The 27417-nt window shown below is 45.3% G+C and overlaps 1 protein-coding gene across 1 annotated transcript in view; it reads right to left on the bottom strand.

The window, feature by feature from the left end:
- Positions 1–351: 351 nt before the first annotated feature.
- Positions 352–27417, bottom strand: part of LOC144766730 (glycine amidinotransferase, mitochondrial-like) — a 106007-nt gene continuing 78941 nt past the window's right edge. Inside the window, exons 5-9 of the mRNA XM_078650487.1 lie at positions 23620–23757; positions 16005–16169; positions 15827–15890; positions 15617–15733; positions 352–673 (exon numbers count right to left, since the gene is read on the bottom strand). Of these exons, the coding sequence (XP_078506613.1) occupies positions 561–673; positions 15617–15733; positions 15827–15890; positions 16005–16169; positions 23620–23757 (597 nt within the window). The 3' untranslated portion in view covers positions 352–560. The remainder of the gene's footprint in view (positions 674–15616; positions 15734–15826; positions 15891–16004; positions 16170–23619; positions 23758–27417) is intronic.

Genomic DNA, 27417 nt, shown 5'->3' with positions numbered 1-27417 from the left:
AGTTTCCGAATCGGTAAAATTACCGATTCGGTATTTTACAGAATCGGTAAATTTACCAAATCGGTAAATTTACCGATTCTGTAAAATATAGCCCCCTACATCTCAATGACCCATTTACCGGTCGGTAACGGCCGAATTCGGCCGTTACCGACCGGTAATGGCCACCTACATCGGGCCCTTTGTCTTAAGTTTGTCTTAAGACAAACTTAAGACAGACTTAAGACAGACTTAAGACACAATTCTAACTTACACGTGAGGTCTCATTACAGCATTTTTCCATTTCAACCATCTCCTGGAAGGTGTAATATGATACTTTATAAACTGCAAATCTATGATTTATAACGAATGCTACAAGTTCGAAGAAACAGGTTTATTAACATATAAAATCCCCTATCAAACAGAAATTGAATATGTGGGCAGAGGATGAGAGCTGGGGACCATTAAAGTGGCAGCATTGTTGATGCATTACACAGTCAATACATCAGGCGAAGAGAAACTCGCTTTTCCTTTTCCAAGTCGATTCGTGTAGGCTGAAATTGCTGCTACCTATTGAGCAGTGCCTAGTTGAAATAGGACTCCAGGGTGCCTCGGCGACGGATGTCACAGGTCCAGCAGTGGAAGCCTCCTCCCAGGGAATTAGCATGACGGATATTCACTTTGATGGTGGATATACCTGTGCAAAATAAAAAGGAAAAAGTGTGAGTTGTGTGGACATTTACTGTACAGATACTAAAAAAGCTGTCTATTTTTATCACATGTAGCATGCGAGGGTTTGCAAAATTGGTGTAATTAAGTGAAATTTAGGCACAATCACACGTAATTACGCAAAATGCAATCATCGAGTGCCATATTTAATCGCAAAATGCGCCCTTGCATCAATTACTGAGGAAACATTTTGCAGTTTAAAAAATAGCATGAAAAAGTCAACACAAGCAACATTTTCTGAGCTAGCCGTTCGTGTTATTTCTGCATGCTACGGGTAAAATGTTGTCGCAAACTGTTCATAAATAGGCAATGTGGCATAATTCCAGGAACTCAAAATTCCAGAAATGATGCTAATTGTGCCAGAATAAATTAAATTCGACTAGGTCTAGTAGAAAGCACTTTGCATGATTCTAGTAGGTATCATGGAATATTTGTGAAATGTACAAATCGCATTATTTAACATAATACCTTCTAGACAAGCACCATTCTGGAATGCTGAATGTTGGTGATCTGTGCAGGTGTACAAGTGAGTAAATGGGCTGTTTTTCTTGAACACTGGAAGCCCCCTTTAAAGAGTGACTGTTGCAGGTCACTGTTTCCTTGGCAATTTTGGATATACCCTCACACTAGACCGTGGGTATTCTCATACTACTGACTCCTTCCTACCCTGGAACAGTCAGGGAGTACATCTTGCCACGGTGGGAAAACTGAGGCAGTTCTCCCAAAATTGGTGGAAAAGTAGGTAAAATGCTTAATTTTGCCTGTGAAGTAAAAAAAAGAAAACAGAAATGCAGCAATGCACAAAAGCAAGGGAGATGCTCCTCTGCCTTAGCGGAGGAGCCGCCTGTGGCCAAAAGATGTAAAAGGACGGTCGTTCTTTTACCCAGAGCAGTACACAGCCAAAGATTTCCTCACAGAAAAATACAATAGAGATGGAAAGCTGCAGTTGTCCTATACTACTAAGAGGTGTCCTCAGAGAAGATGGAAGACCGAAATTGTACTACAGGGAAGAAAAGGTATGCTCTCGTAAAAGTATAATGTAAATGGTGAAGAAAACTGGAGCTACACTAAACAGCCTCTTAAAAAAGACTAATGCCTAAAGAGGGCAGAAGGAGGAGTGCAATTCAGAGGATGGCAACACTTTGGGAGTGTCAAGGCCATTCTGGAGTGAGCACTGTTACCAATTTGGGTTACTGGTTGACTGGGGTAACAACATTGGTCAAGTTGCGATCAAAAACGTAGTCAGGGTTAGGGGCTGCCAAACCCTAAATTAACTTGTGCACACCCTCTGGTAGCTTGGTACAGAACAGTCAGTCTTAACCTAGAGGCAATGAGTAAAGTAATTGTGCAACACTTTAAACAGTAACACAGTGAAAACATCATACAAAGAGGATCCCACACCAAGTTAGAAAAATAGAACTGAGTTTAATAAATACAACAAGACCAAAATAACAGAACTACAATAAGTAGAACTGGGATTATTGAAGTTTACGTTTTATAGTGTGAAACTGCACCAAAAGCAGAAAGCGCTATATGGATAACTGGTCATGCTGGACTGGGGCCAAGTTTGATGTTTGGCTGGGGCGTGATAAAGCACAGGCCATCTACGGGACCCAGTTGCCTGCTTGATAGACTTGAGGCGATGCAGTGGTTCAGATGTGGCAAGGCTGTGGTAAAAGGTACTGTTGCATCAACATTGAGGATTCCGTTGACTGGTCTTGTGAAGCGAAGTCCTGTGTAGGGATGTGATGCACAGCTGAGGAGGTGCATCAATTCCAACGAGCAGTGTAAATACGATAAAGATTCTCAACGCAATCACCGGGGCTGCCGTTGACGAGATATGTGAGGACCTCCGCTGGGGAATGCAGAACAAAGTGGTGGTTCTGAAGGCGATGAGTCGGACCCAAGATATGGGATGTGGTGTCGATGCAAGTCTATTGCCATGGGTTCAATTCACGCAGCAACAGCAATGTGCTGCTTCTGCTCATGGATGTGCCGCTCAGCCAAAGTAATGTGTATGTTCTGCTTGACGATTCGTTGCTCAGTGGAGATGCATCGATTTTGCTCTTCAGCACCTTTGGCCCACTTCCAAGGGGCCAAGCGTTGGGTGCGACCACTCGGCAGGGTACACTCACAGATCACAGAGTCCTGGTACAGGGGTTGAAATCCTCTTATGTCCTTGAGGATTCAGATCAGGAGACCAGCAAACTAACCCTTGGAGTCATTCTCGTTTGAGGGGTCAAGAGATACAGGTTCAGTCCTTCTGTCTGGGGTGAGAGGGCAGCAGATTACCACATCAAAGTAGGAGTCCAGCAGAGTGGCAGTCCTTCAGGAGCACAGCAATGCTTCCTGGCAGGGTAGGTACAGGTCCAGAAGTGTATTGCAGTGATGGAGTCTGAGGCCCAGTACTTATACGCAGTGATGCCTTTGAAGAGGGGGAGACTTCAAAGACATGCCTTTTGCAGTGCACACATGTCCTCCCTTTCTGCCCTGGCCCCAGACTCAATACAGGGAGAAATGCAGCCCTTTGTGTTTAGGCAGGACACAGCCGATTCAGGTATAAGTGAGGCTGTGCCCGACTCCCTCCTCCCCTTCCTCCGGAGAGGGTCCTTTGAGACACACGTAAGCTCCCATTGCGAGTGGCTGTATGTTAGAATACACAATGCACAACTACCAACTACACCAGTCATGTGATTAGAGACAGGTACCAAATGGCTAAGGAAAGAAAATGCCAACTTTCTAAAAGTAATAAATAATATGCAGCTGGAATGCACTCAATGATTCTAATTTAAACAAATTAATCTCTTTACCAACTTGAAAGATAATCCTGTGTGCACCGGGTGAGGAGCTCTGTGGCCCACCTGATTCAAAGTGAAAAGGAGCAAACCCAGATGAGTATCCAGGAATACCCAGTGTACTACTAACAAGTCACTGTATAGTGTACACAAAATTGTCCAAAGCGATTATTTATAATACACAATATCTCAATTGTAAGCAACAATAAACCAAACAATCTTCATTGAATCCAAAGATGCAAGTAAAATCTTCCAGACATGGAATTGATTGTAATCTGCTTTATTCTTGATAGTTGCAGATGACAATATTATTCCAAATAGCAAACAATACAGCTTGTAATCAGCATAAGAAACAAAACTTCAAAAATCCCAATGCATTACGGGCTATGTAATGAGCCCTTCATCAGGGAAATCTGCAAGGCATCAATAATCTTATTTTATTGAAAAGTTGACAACAATAGCTGAAGCAATCGTAAAAAATATATGTGGGTAATATTGGGGCTCAATGGAGGGCAGGACGAAAAAAAGCGAGCGAAGAGTCTCCACCTTGTGCTGTGACATGAGACCGACATCTAACATGCTTGGTGCAAAAAAACAGATTTGTGTTGAAATGAAACTAAATGTGCAAATTAAAGCGTGAACAAAATAGAGCACAAGTGCTCATGAAATTAGAAAGTGCATGAATAAATCATGATGCGGATGGTGCGCAGCATACCTCTAACGCTTGTGTTCGCGAACTAAAGACAAAACGCAGAGGCCGTCGACACACCAAAAGTAACTGCAAAGAAACAAGACTATTGAAGAGTGCGTTTACACTTGAGTGGAAATAAGTAAAAAGCGTTCTGATACTCCGACGCTTACTCTGATTGCAAGCTGTATCGTTTGTTATTTGGAAACATATCTGCAACTATCAAGAATAAACCAGATTAAAATCAACTCCATGTTCTGAAGATTTTACTTACATCTTTGGATTCCTCGAAGATTGTTTGGTTTATTGTTGCATACAATTGAGATATTATGTATTATAAATAATCGCTATGGACAATTTTGTGGACATTATACAGTGACTTGTTAGTAGTGCCCTGGTATTTCTGGGTACTTATCTGGGTTTGCTCCTTTTAACTTTCTAAAAGTCGCATTTTCAGAAGTTTAATTTAGAATCCAACTTCTTAAACAGTTAGGATTTTAAATTAGTGGTCCAAAGACACTAAACTTGAACCAGTTATATCTTTCCAATGTTAACCAACGGGAGATATTGGTTTTGCAGTAGTGAAAAATGCATTTATGGGTTTTTCACTAATAGTGCATGTAAAACTTAAAAGTACAAATCCTGCTTTTAAATACAGTGCACCCAGTACCTTGTGACTGTCCTGGGCCTACCCTAGGAGTGGCATATATATTGTAAAGGAAGGTTTGGGCATGACAAAAGGTTTATTTTGCTAGTTCGAAATGGAAGTTTAAAACTGCACACACAGGCTCTACAATGGCAGCCCTGAGACATGGTAAGAGGGCTAATCAAGTGGGTGGCACAATCAGTGCTGCAGGCCCACTAGTAGGCTTTATTTTACAGGCCCTGGGCACTTTACTAGAGACTTATAAGTAAATAAAATAGGCCAATTTGAATAAGAGACAGTATTACTATGTTTAGAGGCGAGATCACATACACTTTAGTACTGGTTAGCAGTGGTAAAATTCTCAGAGTCCTAAGGCCAGTAAAAACAAATAAGTATGAGGAAGACAAAATGTTTGGGGTGACCCGGCAAAAAGGGCCATTTCCAACACATACCTAATGGCTCTTTCAGTAACAATTTGACTGCAATCTGGTAGTCGCAATATTCCATTAATAACTATACACAGGAATAGCAGTATTAGACCAAAAAGAAAATAAAGCTGGCCTTCTTGCACTCTTCATACATAGGCCTTGGAGGCTGAATTATGTAGTCTCTGTATCTATCTTGTGTAAATGTGAAACCATACTTGCAGCATACGCAACAAAGGCATGAGTGTGTGCTGACAAAGTTGACATCTTGAGGGAATACATACAGAAGAACTTTGTATCTAGGTCCATGATATTCACAGCCTCAGATAAGTGCTGGAAAGCTGAAACATTAATATACAGCCTGGAGAGGACCTTGTGGGAGAGTAGTATGGAGGGGAGAAAGCTTGTTGCACTGCAATTCAAACAGTTGTCCTCAGACAAGAGCACAAGAATGCTTGAATGCTGAAATTCCAACAGAGGTCATCATAGAAGAGTGCAACAGAAATGGAAAATGTGTTGCAATCTACTCCCAACAGTGGTCCTCTCAGAAGAGTACAATGAAGATGAAAAGGTGAGTTTGCACTATATTACCAATAGAGGTCCTCACAGATGAGTGACATGGAGATGTAAAGCATGTTTCATTATTACACGAACACTAGTCCTCTCAGACAAGTAAAATGGTTTCATAGCACTTCCTGGGTATATACTTTTTTAGAAATGTAAACTTTATTGGCATTTTCAATAAAGCGACATTGCAACAATTTCACACGTATACATTTTAGCATTGACAGGTTACATCACATTGTTTGCTCAATACAAATGTTGCCCCCCTCCCTTCGTCCACACTGTTCCATAACCCTGCACCATATTGACCAAAAGAAACTGCAACCCCAACTCCCCACCTCCCCACCTCTCTCCCCCTAGTCGATAACTGTTTAGTGAACTGCACTCTCTGTCTTCCATATGCGGTCTCTGACCACTAAGTCACTCATTTCAGTAACCTCCAGTCGTGTATTCTCAAGAGTCTGTGGGCTGTCTGTCCCCGTCTGTGAGGTCTCTACCCTAGGGGGTTATAAATCCGCTATCATTGTCGACCATGCCTGGATGTCGTCCTCTAGTTTTTCATCCCTCCTAACATGCACCATGCGGACACTCCTGGCGATTGCCCATTCAGTCATGTCTTTCAGCCATTGGTCAAGCATTGGGAGCAACGTTTTTTGCCATTAAATGGCATTGCATCTCTCTGCAAGTATTAAGCCTAGATTCACACATTTCCTGCTCAATTTTCTATTTTTCAGTGTTGGTAAAAGTCCCAGTATTACGGTCCGCACTTCTTTGGGAACCTCCCAAACTGTGGCAATTCTTAATTTTTGGAGAACTTCCACCCAAAACACTTCCACTTCCTGGGTGTATACTTACATTTTAGAAGGCTGGTTTGTGCAAAAGGCACACAATATTGACATCTGGAGAAAATACGTACAACACTACTTTACACCAAGGCTCATGTTTTCCTCAAACAATTGCAATAAATGGAATATTAACTTTCTGGAAGATCACATTTGCCATGCACTGACTTCCACGGTAAACCTTTCCTTACTCTTTAGGAATTAGAATGTGCACTCAAATACGTAATGCCAGCTGCACAACTATTCAGGGAACACCCTACTATTCTGGAATTTGTTCACACAATGAACACATGTTACTGCAAAACGAGTGTATAGGAAAGACAACCTACCACACACAAGTATTAGTAGTTACTGGTAAGTACAAGTGTCCAAAAAGACCTCTTATTGGGTAACTAGTTTTTAGGTGCCTGTATACATGTGCCAGAGCAAAATGCATTCACTCAAAGTAAAGACATCCAAATGCTGAACTTAGCTTATCCACTAATCTACACTTTTTGCAGTGTGGGAGGCAGCATGATTTGTGAAGCATTCCATTTTCGGTGGCCTCCGGGTGGCGGTACTAGCCGGTTAGCACACTAGCTCCCACAGACTAATTAAAACCTGGCATTTTAGTTGTGCAACGGACGCGCGCTGATGCATGACACTCGCACTATTTGTGATGAATATTTCTAGTGAATTAGGATTCTGTTTTCTGTTTTTAAAATGTTCAAATCAATTGCCGCTCATTTCACTTTCTGGGCATTGTGTTTTATGAGTCCCAGAAGCTTCTCCACTCCTACTTCTCACGCCACACGTTGGTATAGACCTTGGCATAAACTAAAGCCCAACCAATTCCTGTCCCCTTTCTGCTCCTGGAACATTGAAACTAACACTTATAGTGTAGAGGAACAGCTAGCTCATTTTAATTCCATTGTAAGGGCCACCATAGATAATGTAGCCCCTGTGAAGCCTCTGACCCACTCTCCAAAACACACACCCACTAGCTGGTGTTCCCCTGCCTTATGATCTGAAAAGGAACAGGGATGGAGACACTCACACAGTGGGCTAGACAAAGAGAGATATAAAACGGCACTCTCCTCCTATCATAAAAATATTAAATCCTCTTGCAAGCTACACATTACTCATCAGCTGGAACAAGCTGGGAACAATTCTAGGACTCGCGATCAGATCCATAAGTCTTACACCAATCCCAGGGCTTGCAAACGGTGGTATCCACCTCACAGTTGCTGTGCGAGAATATAGCTTCCTTTCTTACCCAGTGAATCTAAGTCATTTACCAAACGATTACCTCATCCAATGAAATGTCATCAAACCCTACAACAGTATATCCTAATTCCCCTAACAATACCTCACAGCTCGTCTGCTTTCCCTTACTCACTCCGGTAGAGGTTGATTCTCTCCTTACCAAAATTAAATCTGGTTCCCCTTAGATATTATTCCTGCAACATTCTCTTCTACATTTTCCACACAGTTTGCAAAACCCATCTGTACCATTCTTAACAGTTACTTGAGGACTGGCAGACCCCCCTAGAATGGAAAGCGGCTCAAGTTGTACCTATTCATAAAAATCTTAAGATCTCCACCACCAAGCTCTCCAATTACAGCCCCGCCTCTTTACTCCCCCTTCAGAGCAAGCTTATTGAAAAGTACATAAACAGATATTTGTCTGATTTTGTTGAAACCTCTCGCTGCCTTGACGTCTCCCAGTCAGGTTTCTGGGCCAAGCATAGTACCCAATCTGACCCAATTGAGGTAACTGATAACTTCAGAATGGCCCTGGACAATGGTCAGGTGGCACTGCTGGTGCTGCTTGACCTATCTGTGGCGTTTGACACCACCTCGCTCAACATCCTAGTGGAGAGACTTCATGGCATTGGAGTACAGATAGAACCAAGACGATTACATTGGGGACTTTTTGATCTAAAACCACCATGGGGGTACCGCAGGGTTCTTGTTGAGCTCTACTCTCTTCAACATTTATGTTACACCCTTGGCCAAACTCATGAGAAACTTAGGGTTCAGTCCCATTTCCTACTTGGACGACACGCATCTCCTCCTTACCTTTGATAAAAACAGACCTCATATACAAGTCAGCTTTTCTGAGGGCATAAAGACCATTGCTGCCTGGATGAGGATGAACTTCCTTCAACTGAACGCCGATAAATCAGAGTTCATGCTGTTTGGAGGAGCAGCTATAAGCTGGACTCCCATATGGTGGCTGGGGGAGCTGGGCACGGCCCCTTCCCCTAAAGAAGTGGTCAAGAATTTAGGATCACGATCGACCAAAACCTCACAATTGATGCTCATGCTACTACTACTGTGGCACCTGCTTCCACACACTAAGTTTGCTCAGAAGAGTTTTCCCCATGTTGCCTTCTTCCACTAAAAACACATTTATGCAAGTCCTAGTATTACGTCGTCTGGACAATTGTAACGCACAGCTAGCCTTGGCCATCAAAGCCTCCTTAAACACATTACAAGTCGTACAGAACGCAGCCACTCATCTAGTAGCAAATGCCCTCCACAGACCGGCTTCTCAATGGACAGGGGTCTTCCTACTTGTCTGCCAAACTTACCAAGTACACTCCCCCCACGGCCCCTTCGATCAGGCTCCAAGATTCTTCTTTGTACCCCTAGAACTAAAAAGGCTTGCAAAGGTGGCAAAGCATTTTCACATTTTCACATTTTGCCCCTAGTCTCTGGAACAAATTGCCCATCTAGCTTCGTGATTGTCAGAGCCTCTCTAAATTCAGGAAACTTTTAAAGACCTTTATTTTTTAGTCCCTTGGGTTTGGCTGCAGCACACCTTTCTAAGCGCAGAGATACCCCTTTGGTGTGATTCAGCACTATAGAAATTAATAAATATCACATTTGAATAGACAAATGACAAGAAACATTTGACTGAATGTCTCTATATATGTATGCACTCTTAGGAAACCATGAGGTTGGCTAGACAGTGAAAGCTGGATCTGAAACAATGAAATAAAAGAGCCTTGGACAGAAAAATGAATAGTGCGGAGTAAGTATGGATAAGCCGAACCCATTTAGGATCAGTGTGGGCAGTACAGATGGGGGAACAGCACTCTTGCTGAGCCTGGTGCCCTCCGCTGCCGCCAAATACAATGTTTCTACATAATCCAACTCCTCATTGACATGTCCTACTCTAATTTGAAATGTGGAGTATTAAAATGCATTCTGCAGGGTTTCTAGGTAGTCAACATTTCGGCATGATTTTATCAAATATTTCTATACTTAGTCTTAGTCTTAATTCATTTCCAGTGAATTTTATGGATCTTTGTCCATCCATAAAATTCACTGGAAATGAATTAAGACTAAGTATAGAAATATTTGATAAAATCATGCCTAAATGTTGACTACCTAGAAACCCTGCAGCCCCTTTTTCGACTGGGTTTGCTCGCTTTATGATTCACCACGGGCGAAGATCAGTTACGGGGGAGCGGAGTCAGCTACCTTCTTGATAGAAAGGGGAACAAGGCAAAGCTGTCCTCTGTCCCCTCTACTCTTTGCGCTATCTTTGGAGCCTTTCTTAAATGCCTTGACAGCTCAGGATAATATTATACCTGTACAACATGGTGGTAAAAATCTGAAGATAACTGCTTTCGCAGATGATATAGCGATATATACTACTGACTTGGTTACAGCCATTCCGGCAATAATACAAGAGGCTGAAAGTTTTGGAGCTGTGTCCGGCTATAAACTTAATGTAAGCAAGACACAAGTTATTGCAAACTACAAACCATTGGAACCAATCTTGGGTTTATGCCAAAGCGCGACTTATCTTGGAATCAAGTTGGCAGCTAATATAGACAAGGTGATAACTAGGTATTATGACTCTATGCTAAAGGAAATTATGTTACTCTTAACCACATTGGTGCTAAGGCAATTCCCGCTGGGTGCTGAAATTTACAAGATCCCATTCTTCATGACAAGGTCAGCTCGTCATTAGCACAGCTCCAGTGTGCCTCATGACGAGCTGACCTTGTCATGAGCATGGAAGGGGTTAAAAAAATGGCACATGATACCGCTCAGCCTAGTGGGGCGAATAAATTTAATTAAAATGAAGATTCTGCCCAAATTATTATATCTATTTAGATCAATCCCCTTGCAAATTAACAAACTTTTCTTTAAGAAACTAGAAGGCATCTGTAGTAGCTTTGTATGGGGCTATAAAAAAGCGCGAAGATCCATCAAATATTGGAGTTACCAATTGAAAAGGGAGGCTTGATGTTTCCTGATTTTAGATTATATTATTTTGCCACTTTTGTTCTACGTATACGGAGCTTGCTGAAAAATGAGAGTTCTTTATTCTACCACCACTACATGCTGGGATCTGACTGCAATCAATTTTTATTTCGTGTACACGATCCCAATTACTTCAAAAGAGACAAATTCAAGACCGCTAGGCACATTAAGAAAATTTGGGACCAAATCATGAATCTAGGAAAAATGTCTTACTATAATGCTGAGCTTAGACTCTGGGGTAATCCTGGGTTGCCTTGTATTTTTTCAGATGGCTTGGGGAAGACATGGGCTAGGCATGGAATTACCACTCTGGGAGACCTTTATGGCCCGAATCGTTTTCTAGATTTTGACACACTTAAACTTATTTTTGAATTAAATGATGATATGTATTTTAAATACATCCAAATCAGGGATTTTCTACGCCGCAAGATGAAGGTTGTAGAAGTATCACATTCGGACTTTTTAACGTGTCTTTACTCAGATAAAGTTAAATCACTTATCAGCTCAAGCTATGGCCATTTGATTGCAAACAAAAGGGACAATAGTGAGAAACTAGCAGCTAAATGGTCATCGAGATTAGGCGTCAACATCAACCCTAAACAGATTTCAGCCTCGTTATGCCAAATAAACCGGGTAGTCCATTCTTCCAACTTGAGGCTCCAGCTATATCGAACAGTCACTCAGTTATACTACACCCCACAAAGAATATTTAGTTGGACACGTGACAATCAGACCAATGATCGTACCAAGTGTCCGAAATGCGATACGGAAGCAGCAGGTATTGAACATATGTTGGTCCTATGCCCAAAGTTGTCTATATTTTGGAATGGGTTAACTGACGTTTTGTCGAAGAAACTAATTAATACTCCGCCGATATCGCCACAGTTGATCTTACTCGATCTTCATGATAACCCTAGCCAACATAGGGATCTATTAACTATAGTATATGCATGTGCTAGGGTAGTCATAGCGAGATCTTGGATCTCAAAAGACCCTACCAGTGTAATGGAATGGTGGAGTCTCATAAATGAAATTAATGTTATGGAACTCTCTCTAGCAAGACTTAGATGTCCTAACGCTTTGACAAAGAAGGAAAAAATCTGGGGAACTTTTTTTGAATTGTAAATATGTTTACAGACCAGTGTCAAATCTGCTGTTGCAATTACGCTTTTCTAAAAAGCATTTTTTTGAAATTATATATGTCTATTCTCTGCTTTAGCTGTTAAAGGAGAAATTGTATTTTCTTTTTGTTGTATTGAAATTTGATGAAGATGTTCTTCCTGCAATAATAAAAAAAAGAGTTAAAAAAAAAAGGATCTTTGTGCGTGGATTCTTTTCACTGTTTTCCATTTAGCTAGAAATGTCAGCAGTATTGACTACAGATCACCATCTCCTGCTACTGCAGATCATGTTGATATTTACGAAGCACTGCAATTTTATCTACAATTTGGACCTGAAAAAATGTGTGGTTTCATGCTTCATGAACACTCTTGGTCGCTATTCGATAATTCTTCTTGATAAAAATTTCATTATCCTTCTTAGCACCTCGCTAACTTGTTTTCATTGAGTTTTATTCTCTAACTCATGGGATATTTGAATCACTTTCTTTATATTGGCATGCACAGTTTTAAACGTTTGCCATCTAAATGTCCCTTTTAATTTACAAAGCTACTAGGATTTCTTGGGGTGTATACACAATATTGAAATCTATTGTTTGAACTTGATATCATTTATTTTAGTGTTTTGTAGCTGAAGTCAGATTACTGTTATTGACTTGCTTGTACTAGGTTATCGTCCAAATTTGTACTCTTATATAGCTGGTGATCCAGATGTATCCTGTCAGCTCCCTGGTTTGTTTTATCTTCCAGTACAATGGGATCTGGTATACTGAGGGATAGCACGTCTATTAATAGTGGTTGTTAGATCTGGGGGTCTCTAGTTGGCAGAGGTAAGTACCTTAGACCAAGTAGGGACCCTTGCTTCTAGTCAGGGTGAAGGAATACACACAGTAGACAACCTCCGCTCTCCCTCTAGGTAGCTTGGCGCGAGCAGGCAGGCTTATCCCCAAGGCAATGTGTATAATATTTGCACTTAACACAACAGTAATCCCCATCCACCACAAACTGAGACCACACAGGTAAGTCTATTTTATAAAAAATATATATCTTTATCTAGTTTCAGCCAGGTAAATAAAGCAGTTGCACGATAATCACTTTGTCAATAATATGTTGATCTTAATCTTGTGGTTGCAGTTACATTCAGGAAGTCTCTTTATCAAAAAACGATAGTCTCAAGTCTCTTGTCTCTTCAATACCCAAAAACGAGTGATATTGATTCACTGTACCAATGTGCTCTTAAAAACAAGCAGTAAACACAATGCCCACGTACGTTTTTATATGTGCCTTCAAGCGCTGCCAACGCGCATTACCGCGAGGTCCAGGGACTCTTCCTTTCCCCCGGTACAGCCTCGCTCTTTCTTATGGCCCCAGGCGTACCTCGCCGAGCAGATCGCACTCGTCCCCGCCCCGGCCGGTCCCCTTTCCTCTCCCACCCGCTCTCGACAATCCAACGAGCGGCGGGGGAGGTGGTGCTGCTCACCTTGGGGGGACGGCAGGCCAGGGGTGCGGGACGCTCTTAGATTCCCTCGGCGAGGTCGGCTCTCGCAGACGGGTCGTCTCCTCTCCTCCTTCTCTCCTTGCCTGGACCAGCCAATCCCGTCGCGGCTCCTGCGACGAGCCCCTCTGGACGGGAGGCCGCCAACCAATGGCAGCGCGGCCTCGCCGATGACGCTACGCTCCACGGGCCAATTCCGTCGCTGCTCTGGTGAGGGGGCTCGGCTCTCTCACCCAATCAGAGCGCGGCGGGCTCGATCTTCGTGGCGTCAACACCGGCAAAATACGGGGCACTTCCACGGGGGTTTACTGACCCCGGGCTGCGACGGTGACACGGCCCACAATTGTTTTCAGCGCTTCTTGCACTGGGGAGGCCCACAAGTCTCCGGTCTGCACCCCACACGTGTCGATGAACACGTCGATCTCGGCCACACAGCAGGCTGGGTCAGCGCGGCGCCCTCACTCAAATTAGAGAGCAGCCAGTGCGCTAAGAAGTCAAACTACAGGGTTTCACGATCTCTTCGCCACACAGCAGCTTCAGGGGGCACAGCAGAGTCTTGTAGTCCTTGGGCAACCTTTATGTCCCTGGGTTGCAGACAGGAGGCCAGCTCTTCTCAGGCCCTTGGAGATTCAAGTTTGCAGACACAGCACACAGCAAAGTCTTGGCAGTTTAAAGCAGGTAGGGTCACAGCACACAGCAAAGTCCCTTTCTCCTCCTCAGCTTTCAGTTGCAACAGCAGAACAGGTCAGCCCTTAGAGCACACAGCAAGGCAATCTTCCTCTTGTTCTCCAGCAGTCCTTCCAGCAGAGGTTCCTTCTTGATGGTAGAATCTGATTTCCTGTAGTCAGGGGTCCTTCTCTTATACCCCAAAAAGTCTTTGAAGTCCTTTGAAGTCCTTTGAAGTCTTTGTGCAAGTGGGCCCTGATCCCGGTCTAAACCAGTTCTGGGGGTAGCTGAGGCACTGGGGGTTTCCTGGCTTCCTTCTTCCTCTCAGTATCAGGGACAGAGGTGACAGTCGCCCAGCAGGGGGGTGGAGCCAGCTTTGTGGTCAGGCAGGCACAGCCCTGTCACTATCAGGTGTGATCTCCTCCCACTTCCCTGGCAGCAGATGCTGCCTTTCATCCACGGGCTGACTCAGACAATCCCCTGGGGGCTCTGCAGCCCCTGTCACACTCGGGCCAGACAGTCAATCCACAAACAGGCCCAGGCACACAGAAAGGTTAGACAAGAGAACAGCCACTTTCTAAAAGTACTATTCTCAAACACAGGATTTAAAAACAACCTTAACTAAAAGATGTGTTATTAAATTCTGAGTTCAGGGATATCATTCACTTATGTCCCATCTTGTTCCTATGGGAAGATAGGGTGGTATCCATTGGGACCAGCCTCCCCCATGTTACTCTATGGAGCAAGATAGCCTTACAGCAGTGAGCACACAAAATGGCTGCCGCTCACTACCAGAGCATGTGACCTGCACTAGTACATGCTCGACCTTATCCATACACTGCACCCTGCCCAGGGGGGTACCTTGAGCCTTCCATAGGGGTGACTGATGTGCAGAGACAGGGAAGGGTTAGGCCCAGCCAGTGGGGACACTGGCCAGGCGGACATGGCAGTTACTGACTGCACACAGGCCCTGCGCTGGCAGGCCTGAGTCACCACTTTAGGGCTACTCAAGTGGGTGGCGCAATCTGCGCTGCAGGCTGTCATCACCAGCCCTGGCACACACAGTGCACTTTACTAGGGACTTCATGGTGATACAAATATGCCAATCAGGTATATCCAATCAATATGACAATTTACAGAGGGAGCACTTACACTCTGGCACTGATCAGCAGTGGCAGAGGGTCCAAAGCATCTAAACCAGCAAAAACGAAATCCAGCACAGCATCAAAAATACATGAGTCAGAGGCAAAAAGATGTGGGGAAAACCACGCCAAAGGTGTCAGGTCTAACAGTGGTCCTATACACTTTCTATAGTCCTGGTGATTAATTGAGCCCAGTGCTTTGTGTGTTTGTGATTCTGTGGAAAGGCAGGTGCAAGTGTGAAAACGAATATCAGTGTCACTAATTACCTAATTTTTCAAACATCTGATGGATCGAGTGCTCGTTGACATCCACCATCACGCGCTTTTGATCAAGCATTAAGATGTTCATAGAGAGCCATTTGGATGCCATCCAAAGTGGGTGATCTAAAACCAGAAAACCAACACTATTAGAGATGCTGATACGGACTCACAAAACAAATATTGGGATTTTACATTTCAGAAATAAGCAAAGAATACCTTCAGGCATAAGGGGGGGTGGAGGAGTGACTATAGTCCAGCCAGCCTTCTTGAAGAGGTCAATCTAAAAAAACAACCCCTAAAATATAAAGCTAGTGACAACTTTTACAAATATATATTCTTCACCATGATTTAATGCTGCACTGGTCTTCAGATAATCTAAGGTGTAAAACTGTACCTGGTGGCAAGGACGGTCTGGGTTGGAAAGCACTAGGCCAGGTCCAATGATATTGAAGGTAGCATCAATGTGCATTGGGTTAGCATTCTTAAAAGAGATGATGTGGACTCTGTACTCTGGAGCAAGATGTCTTCGCATCCACTCAATGCCCTGGTAATTTGTAACCTAGAAGAAAATGTATTTTTTGTTAGAGTTCAAAGGTCCTGCTCAAGGTATTTTGCTGAATGCTCTAATTAGTGGAAATCAACTCTTTCAGCAACTCATTTTTCTTTCTCTATTACCTACTTAACAATTGCCTACAGTGTGCTGCTGGCAGTTCCCAGTACCAGAAGCATTTTCACTGACTCAGTGCAGAGGCAGAAAAGCATGAGAGACTGGCCTTGACACAGGTATGCCGTATTCTTCCAGACTAATTATATGTGATCCATTAAAGAAGAAGAGGGAAAAACCGGTTAGGACCCTGGTATCAAGCTCCACGTGGGAACTGAACATGACCCAGATGATTGTGTCTATTGAGTGTAGCAGAGAAACTCTGGAGCTCAAGACAATGAGACTTTAGGACAATTCCATATTTGTAGGAGGTCATTAGGCACTTGGAGGCAGGTTCACATAGATTTCTTTGTGCATGTGAAGCTGGAAATAAGGTTGAAATAGTAATTTATGAGTGACAACCCCTTTTGAAATTCATAAAACTTAGGCACTAGTAAAAGGATTTACTTACAAGGAGACTTCGTATGAGTAAATATCCTGTTGGCTGTGGGAAGTTGGAGTTCTGGTTTGCAGATGAGCTAGGAGTTTGTGAGCAGGCACAGTCATATGTGTTTATGATTTGCGTATGTGTGTTGTATTCATAAACCAATCAAATCAATAAATCAAGGAATTTGTTTAGCGCGCTACTCACCCGGAGGGTCTCAAGGCGCTTAGGGGGGGGTCCGCTACTGCTTGAACAGCCAGGTCTTGAGTTACTTCCTGAAGGAGAGGTGGTCTTGGGTCAGGCGGAGGTGGATGGGGAGGGAGTTCCATGTCTTGGCTGCCAGTTAGGAGAAGGATTTTCCTCCCGCTTTGGCTCTTCGGATGCGGGGAACGGCGGCGAGGGCGTGGCTGGTCGATCGAAGCTGGCGGGTTGGAGTGTAGAAGGTCAGGCGGTCGTTGAGGTATCTGGGGCCTTGGTTGTGTAGAGATTTGTGTGCGTGGGTGAGGAGTCGGAACGTGATTCTCTTGCTGACGGGGAGCCAGTGTGGGTCTCTCAGGTGTCCGGCGATGTGGCTGTGTCGGGGGATGTCCAGGATGAGTCTTGCTGAGGCGTTCTGAATGCGCTGGAGTCTTTTCTGAAGCTTGGCTGTGGTTCCGGCGTAGAGGGAGTTCCCGTAGTCCAGTCGGCTGGTGACGAGCGCCTGGGTGACCGTCTTCCTGGTTTCGGTGGGGATCCATGGAAGATCTTCCGTAGCATGCGTAGGATGTTGAAGCAAGACGAGGAGACAGCGTTGACTTGTCTGGTCATCGAGAGGGAGGAGTCCAGGATGAAGCCCAGGTTGCGTGCGTGGTCCGTTGGTTTGGGTGCGCTGCCCAGGGGAGGGGGCCACCAGGTGTCATCCCAGGCGGAGGGTGATGATGCCAGGATGAGGACTTCTGTCTTATCTGAGTTCAGTTTCAGGCGACTGTTCATCATCCACTCGGCTACGTCTTTCATCCCTTCGTGTAGGTTGGTTCTGGCGGTTGCTGGGTCGTTGGTGAGGGAAAGGATCAGCTGGGTGTCGTCGGCGTAGGAGAGGATGTTGAGGTTGTGTTGGCGTGCGATGGCCGTGAGGGGGCTCATGTAGATGTTGAACAGCGTGGGGCTGAGCGATGATCCTTGTGGTAAGCCGCATATGACTTCGGTGGCCTCTGATCTGAACGGGGGGAGGCGGACTCTCTGGGTTCTTCCGGCGAGGAAGGAGCTGATCCACTCCAGTGCCTTCTCCTGGATTCCAATGTTGCTGAGGCGCTGCACTAGGGTGCGGTGGCCGACCGTGTCAAAGGCCGCGGAGAGGTCCAGGAGGATGAGTGCCGCTGTTTCCCCATTGTCGAGCAGGGCTCGGATGTCGTCTGTGGCTGCGATGAGGGTGGTCTCGGTGCTGTGGTTGGCTCTGAAACCGGACTGCGAGTGGTCGAAGGATCCATTCGTCTCGAGGAAGCTGTCTGTTGACGGTCTTCTCGATGACTTTGGCTGGAAAAGGAAGGAGCGAGATGGGGCGGTAGTTTTTGAGGTCGGTGGGGTCCGCTGATGGTTTCTTCAGTAGGGCACTGAGTTCGGCGTGTTTCCAGCTCTCTGGGAAGGTGGTGGTGTCGAAGGAGGTGTTGATGATGTCCCGGAGATGGGGTGCGATGATGGAGTCGCCCTTGTTGAAGATGTGGTGAGGGCAGGGGTCAGTTGGTGATCCGGCGTGGATGGAGTTCATTGTGCGGATGGTGTCTTCAGTGTTGATCGGGGTCCAGGCGCGGAGGGTGGTGGTGGGGGGCATTGGTGTGGTCGTAGGGTGCGTCGGCTGTGTGCTGAAGCTGTTGTGTATATCTGCGATCTTGCTGTGGAAGAACGAGGCGAGCGAGTTGCAGAGGTCTTGCGATGGGGTGATGTTGTTGTTTCCGGCGCTAGGGTTCGAGAGCTCTTTGACGATGTTGAAGAGTTCCTTGCTGTTGTGGGTGTTGTTGTCTAGTCGTTCCTTGAATGCGGTTTTCTTGGTGGTGTGGATCAGCTGGTGGTGTTTTCTGGTGGCGAGCTTGAGGATGGTCATGTTGTCTGGTGTTGGGTCTCTGCGCCAGGCTTTCTCGAGGGTTCGGCAGTTCTTCTTAGAGTTCTTGAGTTCGTCGGTGAACCAGGATGCTTTCTTGTTGCCGGGTCTGGCGGGGGGGTCTTCAGTGGTGCGAGGTCGTCTGCGCAGTTGCTGATCCACCTTGTGAGGTTGTAGGCGGCTTGGTTGGGGTTCGCTGAGCTGGCGGGAGGGTTCTGGCTCAGGGATGTGGCGAGCTGGTCGGCTGTGATCTTGTGGCAGCTTCTGCGGGGAAACTGTTGCGGGTGGTGGTGAAGCGTTGTCCTTCTGAAGCTGAAGTGGACGCAGCTGTGGTCTGTCCAGTGGAGTCCGGTGGCGTGGCTGAAGGAGATGTCCTTGCTGGAGGAGAAGACGGGGTCAAGCGTGTGGCCGGCATAGTGGGTGGGGGTGGTCACCAGTTGCTTGAGTCCGAGGTTGGTGAGGTTGTCCAGCAAGGTGGTGGTGTTACGGTCGTTGTTGTTCTCCAGGTGGAAGTTGAGCTCCCCTAGGAGGATGTAGTCAGCGGAGGGGAGGGCGTGCGGGCTGATGAAGTCGGCGATGTCTTCGCTGAATAGTGTGCGTGGTCCCGAGGGTCTGTAGATGAGGGTACCTCTGAGGGTGGTCTTGGGGTCGGTGTGTATCTGGAAGTGCAGGTGTTCGGCGGCGGCGAAGGTGTCATCGGAGCTGGTCGTGATACGGATGGTGTTCTTGTGGATGATGGCGATACCTCCTCCTGTCTGGTTGACGTGGTCCCTTCGGGTGATCTTGTATCCGTCCGGGATGGCGATGGCGATGTCGGGCGCTGAGGAGGTGTTCAACCAGGTTTCCGTGAGGAAGGCGACGTCTGGGGATGTGGAGTCGAGGAGGTTCCAGAGTTCAACGGCGTGTCTGTGGACGGAGCGGGTGTTGAGCAGGATGCACTTTAGGTGGTTGCTGCTGGTGCTTGGCTTGGCGGGTGCGGTACAGGTCCGGATGCAGGAGAACTTGCAGGATTGGCAGGTGAAGGGTCCGTGGGTGCGTCCAGGGGTGGCTCGGTGGCAGCCGGGGGTCAGGCCGTTGTTGAGTGCGTTGAGGGTGGCTGCGTCGTAGGTCCGGCGGGTGGGCTGGCCTCTGCGGGGGCCAGGGGTTCTGGCGCAGGGCGCGGTCCAGGCGTGGACGGGCGCAGACGGGCTTACCTTTGGCGCGCCCACTGCGCGTACGCATACACTCTGCCATAAGGAGAGTCAAGTCAAGTCAAAAAAATTTGTATAGCGCACTACATACCCAGAGGGTTTCAAGGCGCTTAGGAAGGGGAGGAGGATTATTTTGGGTGTGGGGGGGGGGGTGAGGGAGGAGCAGCTGGGAGGCGGGAGCGGGGTGGCGAGTGGGGGGGAGCGTGCGGAGATGCTGGAGGGAGCAGGGGTGGGGCCGCGGGGGAGCAGTGGCAGGGAGCGGGGTGGGGCAGGGAACAATGAGGACAATGGGACAAAACTTATCGGACAACACGAAATAAACGAAAAAACGGCAGCAGAACAAACAGCTGACACGAGAAAACCAAGCAGGTACAGGGACAGTCAGGGACAGGGGCCAAACCAAGACAGGGGCAGTCTTGACTCGGCAGCGGTGGCGGCAGCGGGAGGGGATCGGGCACACTCGGGGTGGCCACGCGGCAAGAGGAGCGACCGGACTGACCAGGTCAGGTCAGGTCACAGCTCCTTGTCCCGTGAGCCACTCTTTATGTACCTTTGTGGGAGGGAGGAGCCGCTGGGAGGCGGGAGCGGGGTGGCGAGTGGGGGGGAGCGTGCGGAGATGCTGGAGGGAGCGGGGGTGGGGCCGCGGAGGAGCAGCGGCAGGGAGCGGGGTGGGGCAGGGAACAACGAGGACAATGGGACAAAACTTACCGGACAACACGAAATAAACGAGAAAACGGCAGCAGAACAAACAGTGATCTATCTATCATCCCTTCTCATCCTAGTAATGGTCAGGGTCAGAGTTGGACTTGCGTCAAGAGCTGAAGTAAATTCATTTTTAGAGAAGAAAGGGGAAAGATATACGCGAACCCCCCAGCCTCCTACTGAAAATAGTGGGAGTGTAGAGGAAAGGGTTTCTCCAAATGAAAAAGGTTTGCAAGCAAAAATGTGTGTATGTCCTCGAAGGTAAAGAGAAGTTAAAGGTTATCTTCTTTTTTTTTTTTTTTCCAAAAACCTTTATTTGAAAAAGATTGCACAGTACAATTACATAGTTCCACAAATGCAGAAAATTAGGCACACCAATACATTGCAGCACAGCAGAGATAAGTGCACACTTAACGTGAAGAGTTATCATAAACTCCTGTGTGAGGCAAACGCAGATGATCAGGGGAGGCACCAGACATAGAGGAGAAAGGCAGGGATAATGAAAAGGCCGTGGACTAGAGGGGAAAAGCTTATGGACTAATACCGGCGGACGCTACTGCTGGAGAGCCGGCGGGGAGCACGGCAGGAGTCTCAGATTGCTGAGGGTCATAACTTGAGAGGTAGGTAACAAGTGGACCCCACAAATCAAGTAGACGAGACCTGGCTGGCAAGACGTCCCAGAACTCAGACAGGAGGGTTTTCCAGCAGGATGCATCTTCAAGCCATAGTGTTGCCTTGGGCGCGGGTCTACTGCCCCAAGACATTGAGAACCTGCACCGTGAAAGGACCAAAAGCATGGCAGTCAAACAGCGGGAGACGTCCGGACAAATTTTATGAAGTCGAAGAGGCAGAACACGAGTCATGTCGGAGTGGTGAAGAGGTGATTTCAGAGCTAATTGCACAAACCTACAGCCAATATGCCGAGACTCACGGACACAACCAGGCGAGATGAGCAAAATCAGCCACGGGCGTGGAGCAGCGCAAGCATCTGTCACTTGTTACAAGGCCTAATCTATGGAGTTGGGCGAGGGTGCGATCCTGACTGTGTATGTATTGGAAGTGTATCAGATGCAAGCAGTAGTTGGGGGAAAGGCATTTGATCTGATTGCAACAGTACAGCCAATCCGCTTGTGAGATCTCGATTCCCAGGCCCTTGCCGCATGCAGTGTGCGCCCAATTGGTAGAAATGGAGGACGCTGCTAGTTTTTAAGCGTACATTTTAGTAACCAATTTCTTGGGTGAGGAAGAAGCATAGAGTAGATCAAGAGTGGCTAGCAGGGGGGGAGGTTGGGGAAAGGTGGAGTGAAGCTTCCTGCAAACAGCCCAGAGCTGGTAATATAACAGAGTGTCCAAGGGGCCAGTGTCAGGGCCAAGTGAAAAAAGGAGTCCCCAGGATAAAAGTTTGAAACTGTAGAGAGGTCAAGGCGAGCAGCGTGTTTAGCCATCATGGACATCTAGAGTGGAGGAAAAGCGGTGTGATGTGTAATGGGCATAGAGTTTGCGAATAGCATTTCCAAGCCAGAGATCTTAGAAATGCCTTCCCAGGTCCAGCGCAAGTTCTCGACCGAATCGATCTCAGTGCGCAGGAGTTTCGTCGGGGCAAAGAGTGCAGTTGTGAGCGGCGAATGGGCGGCAAGGTCGGCCTCCACTGCCACATTGGGTTGGAACTAACCCTGGGCATAGTGCTACGCTACGCTCACGTAGTTTGTGAAGTTTGCGCTACTTCGCACTATTCAAATTGCACGTAGCACAGTGCAAACACGCGTAGTGTAGCAGTCATTTTTTGCTTGCTTGAGGTCCTCAGCTTAAAGTTGGCGACTGCGAGTGAGCAAAAAGACATCCAGGTGAGACTTTTTCCTCGTTTGCCATCAGCAACATCAAGTTGCGATCGCGAGCGTGGAAAATAAGCCTCCCGGTGAGCTTCTCAATGCGGGGAGGTCAAGTTTCTCATTGCTAGTGGTCGCGTTTGCTCGCGACCACTCACGATGAGAAACTACCAGTCCACGTTGAGAAAGCTGCCGCTCAAGTACAAATCTACTTGAGCAGCAGAAAACAACCGCTTGCACCGTGCAAGATGCAGTTTGCACTGATTGCCTAGTGCGGACAAGCACCGGCACAGCAATCAGTGCGAACAGCATTTTGCACAGTGAACTATGCTGTTTGCGTAGCTACGCATAGCATGCATAGTGTGAAGTGCAATTTGAGTAACTATGCGTAGAGCTACTATGCAAACTACTCCCAGGGTTAGTTGAAACGGCATGGGTTGGAGTGAGAAATGAAGAAAACACTAAGAGCACAGAGCTTAAAATCCGGGGCTCCCAGCCCGCCACGCAACATTGGAAGGGTCAGGGTGTTGTAAGCGATCCTAGGTTATCGCCCCGCCCAAACCAGGGTAATAAGGAGCGGACCTTGCGAAAGAAACAAGCGGTGAGAGGGATGGGGATGTTGAGGAAGAGATATAACAATATTGGGAGCATCACCATCTTGGAGAGCCGTGGTTTCAAAGAGGGATCTTGGATTCTAACCAATCGACAGAGTGGCCAAAGTTGGCTATCTAAAGTTTATCCACGTCACTGGTCAACTAAATGCCCAGATACTTAGTTGGCTCGGAGGACCACATGAAAGGGTAGTCAGAATTAAAGGGGGTTGTGGCATCTGTGAGAGGAAATAATACGGATTTGTTCCAGTTAACATGACTACTGGAATAGCGGCCAAAGCTTATCACCTGCTTTGATCAAGCTTTGCAGAGCTTCAAAGAAACGTTGTTACTATCACTAATTGAAAGGTACACAAGTATAACTGCCTATGTAGATCTTCCACATAACCCATAACTAAAATTAATAACCTTTTGCTTCCGTGGGGCCGGTCAACATTGAACATAGTGTAAATATAGTAAAAGCAACATGCTGAATCTTGAATTATTTTAAGGAATACATACAAACTTTCGATTTCTACCTGACTCCTTTGAGCAAAAATGTCTCTTCCAGCTCTCATAAAATCAGCAGCATCAAAACACGGCTCAAACTCGGTTGTCACAAATCTTCCCTGAGCAGCCAGTCTATGCCTGTCTTCCACAGTACGTTTTAGATAATCCTGGAAATAACAAATGGGTAAAAAAAGCTAGTGAGGCACAGTTAGTGGACTAAAAACGCAAACCTGGTGCCATGTTTTCAAGGGCAACAAAAGAAATCAGAACACAAGTATAAGATAATATCTGCTGTAATAGATGGTTTAGGCCTGGATTTCTCAGAGAGGTGATGACTGGGTCACGACAAGCGAGGGCGTGGCCACGAAATGCAAGGTCTTCAGTAAAATGTGAGCTGTACTATGAAAGATGCAGCAGAAATACCAGGGGTTTGATTCAACTGTTCCTCGTTTGTATGACATTTAATAGTGTAATTTTCATAAAGTGAATTAAAATACTTCTTCAGTAGACTATAGTCTTCCTGAATACTTTGGGGCAGATTTATGAAGGCCTTGCGCCGCCGGTGCGTCACTTTTTGCCATGTTAAAAATGACGCACCGGCGGCGCAAGGCCTTCATAAATCTGCCCCTTTGACTATAGAATTGGTATTTTGCGTCTTAATAGGAAACAAAGTACAAACACATCTCAGAATAATTGTTAGCAGCAAATAAAACAAGTATTGGCAAATTGAAAACAAAGCGATTAGAAAAGTTAACATTTGTATGCAACATAATGACAAGAAACGTTTTTGCTTTTTTTGACATGTGAAGAGGTTTGCTTTTCTGGCAGTTACGGGTGACACTGTGAAGAAGCATGGAAGATAGTCCCTTGATTTAAGTGAAAGTGAATAAAGCGTAGTTAACAAAAACAAGCTTTGGCATATCCAATTGGTCTCGCATTTGGGACTTGGGACCTTATAAGTTTTACGCCATGCAGCACATTATTCTGGGTGGTTAACATTTACACGTTTTACTACGGGTAGCACTGGGTGGGAGATTGCTTACCTACTGAGTATTTCTGGTAATCCGGTGCTGACCCAGACAAACATCCAGGATAAAAAGGTGAGGAAAGCCCCACAGTATGTTCAAGTGCTACGTTGTTAGGTACATGTCTACCCTTGAAGTACAGTAGTAGACTGCTGCACTTTGGGCTGTTACAGGGACTTTTAGAAAGTATAGGATTAACAGTCAAATGTATGTAAGTGATGAGAGCTCACCCACAAAGATGGGTCAGAACTTTAACTTTTGTGCCTACATATCGAGCCTCTGGTGGAGCGGGTGGAATTGTGTGTGGTTTTTGGTCATTTATTTTGTTGGTAGTTTGTGACTCTACCCCAGTGCCTACTCTTTCCAGGAAGGAATCTGAGATGATGCTTGATGGTCCTGGCCACTGGTTGGGATCTCGCTGCTGGCTGGACACCTGTAATATGTATACATGTACACGTGCAGTTGCACGCGCCATTGTTTCCTTTCAATTCCGACTTCATGCGCACACTTTCTGTTAGGTGCGCATGAAGTCTAATGTTGTTAGCATTGTGTATTATTATTTAAATATGCATTCTCGTGAGGGCGGCCTGACTCTCTGGCATGGACGGTTGTACTTGTCAGTTACCGCTCATGCTCCGGAGAGAAAGGACGCACTCCCGTGATGTTCTGCAAATTACTGGATTAAATCTACTCTTTTACCTGAATACTTTCTGTGGATTATTTCCTGCATAAAACAACACCTCTTTACAATTGGCGACGTTTTCGGCATTTTTTGCACGAACATCACCAGTCTTTTGTGCTTCAAGTTTCCTTCGATCTGCTTCCTGCATCTCTGTTTACCCGGCAGGCATCCTGACCGGAGAGGAAACACATGATTCTTCCTTCAAGCCAAGGGGGCGCCTTGCTGGTAAACCCATTTCTATTGGTTTTCCCTCGTGCGACCACGCCCCCAAATCAAGTGATTGGCTTATCACTTGTTCCTTGTTGTTTAAAGTACTAAAGCACAATCGTTCTCTGGAAAACGATTTTACTGGCTTTTGGAGCAAACCGGAGCACAATTTTGAGACAGAAAGGAACTGTAAGTTAAAAAAAAAAAAAATTACTTTCTTATTCTCTTCATTCCTAAGACTGTTTTCTTAAGAGACATACTTTCTTTTAAAAAAGAATAATGCTTACTTGTGGAAACTGAACCTAAAATACATATTTGACCTTGTAAAATGAAGGAAGTGCTTAAACTTTATTTTCTAAAAGGCAAAGCCTTTATCACTAATGGCAAAACAAGAAATATTTCAATTGGAACATTTTTTACCTCACCAAGGTAAACCTAAAGAACCTTGGAAACTCTGGATTAAATCTTTTGAAAACTATTTAGTAGCCATAGATGCAGAGGACTACTCAGCTAAACGCAAACTTGCCATCCTATACAATTTCTTAGGGAGAGTTGGACGTGAAACTTTTAATAACTTACCGGTCACTATTCCACTTCCAAGTGGTGGTGAAGGATGGAATGTCTATACAGCTACTGTTCAGAGATTAAATAAGAAATTTCTGGAACAAGTGTAATGCTAGAAAGATTTAACTTTAGAAAGAAGAAACAGAGTTCAGACGAGTCAGTTGAAGACTATATATCGATTCTCAGGAATTTGGCATCTGAATGTAACTTTGGAGCAGAACTAGACTATCACATCAGAGACCAATTTGTATACTCTTGTTTTCATAAAAAAATACAGGAGAGAATTCTTAGTTGCAGAGATCCAACATTAACTGAAGTTATTATGATAGCAAAGGGAATAGAACGATCCATCATTACGTCTACTTGTCTGAATCAGGAAAATGTTTCTCCTATTAATGTTGTTGTACATGATTCTTCTGTTAACAATATTTCTTACAGGTCATGCTTTAGCAAGCCTTTTCAAACAAGACAAAACAAAGGTTCATCATTATGTTACAGATGTGGAGCGAAATCGCACTTGGGTGACAGCCCCATTTGCCCAGCGTTAGGTAGAAAATGCACAAAATGTGGTAAAACTGGTCATTTTTATAGTGTTTGTAGAAGCAAGAGAATTGTTAGAGTGAGTGCTTTAGATACTAGAGAAATTTCAAATGAAGATCCTTCTGAACATAATCTCATTCTTTCTAATAGTATGGAAAGAATGATGCTTTCTATTGATATTGATATTGTAAATATGAGTATCTCTGAGAAAAAGGTCAAGGAACCTTTAGGTGAATTTATAATTGGTGATTTAAAAATAGAAATGATGGGTGATTCTGGAGCACCAGTTACGATCATTTCAGACATACTATTTGAAAAACATTGGCCTGGCAAAGAATTGGAAACATTAGATAGTATTCCTAAAGGTTATGGGGGTAAAATCATTGAAATGCATGGTTATTTCCTTGAATTTGTGTCTTGTTTGGGGAGAAAAATGTATACAAAAGTGTATGTGGCTCCTCAAGGGTAAGCACATTATTGGATGGCAAGATCTGGCTAAGATGGGACTAAAGTTAGTTCCTGGTGCTGAAAATCCCATTCAAATCAATTATGATGTTTCTATTGATGTTATTGATAATTCTGAAGAGAATGATGTTTCATCTTTCAAAACAAAAATTTTAAGTGAATTTTCGGATGTGTTCACAACACGCATTGGTAAGATCACAAAGGTAGAGCATTTTATAAAGCTAAAGGAGAATGCTATCCCCATTGTACATAAGGCCAGGCCCATTCCTTTAAGCGTGAGGTCTGATTTGAAGATCTTACTTGATAAATTAGTAGAAGAAGGGATCATAACTCCCACAGACTCC

Source organism: Lissotriton helveticus, chromosome 1_1 (assembly GCF_964261635.1).
Source record: "Lissotriton helveticus chromosome 1_1, aLisHel1.1, whole genome shotgun sequence".
In the NCBI taxonomy this organism is placed as follows: domain Eukaryota; kingdom Metazoa; phylum Chordata; class Amphibia; order Caudata; family Salamandridae; genus Lissotriton; species Lissotriton helveticus.
This window is presented reverse-complemented; position numbering and strand designations above follow the sequence as displayed.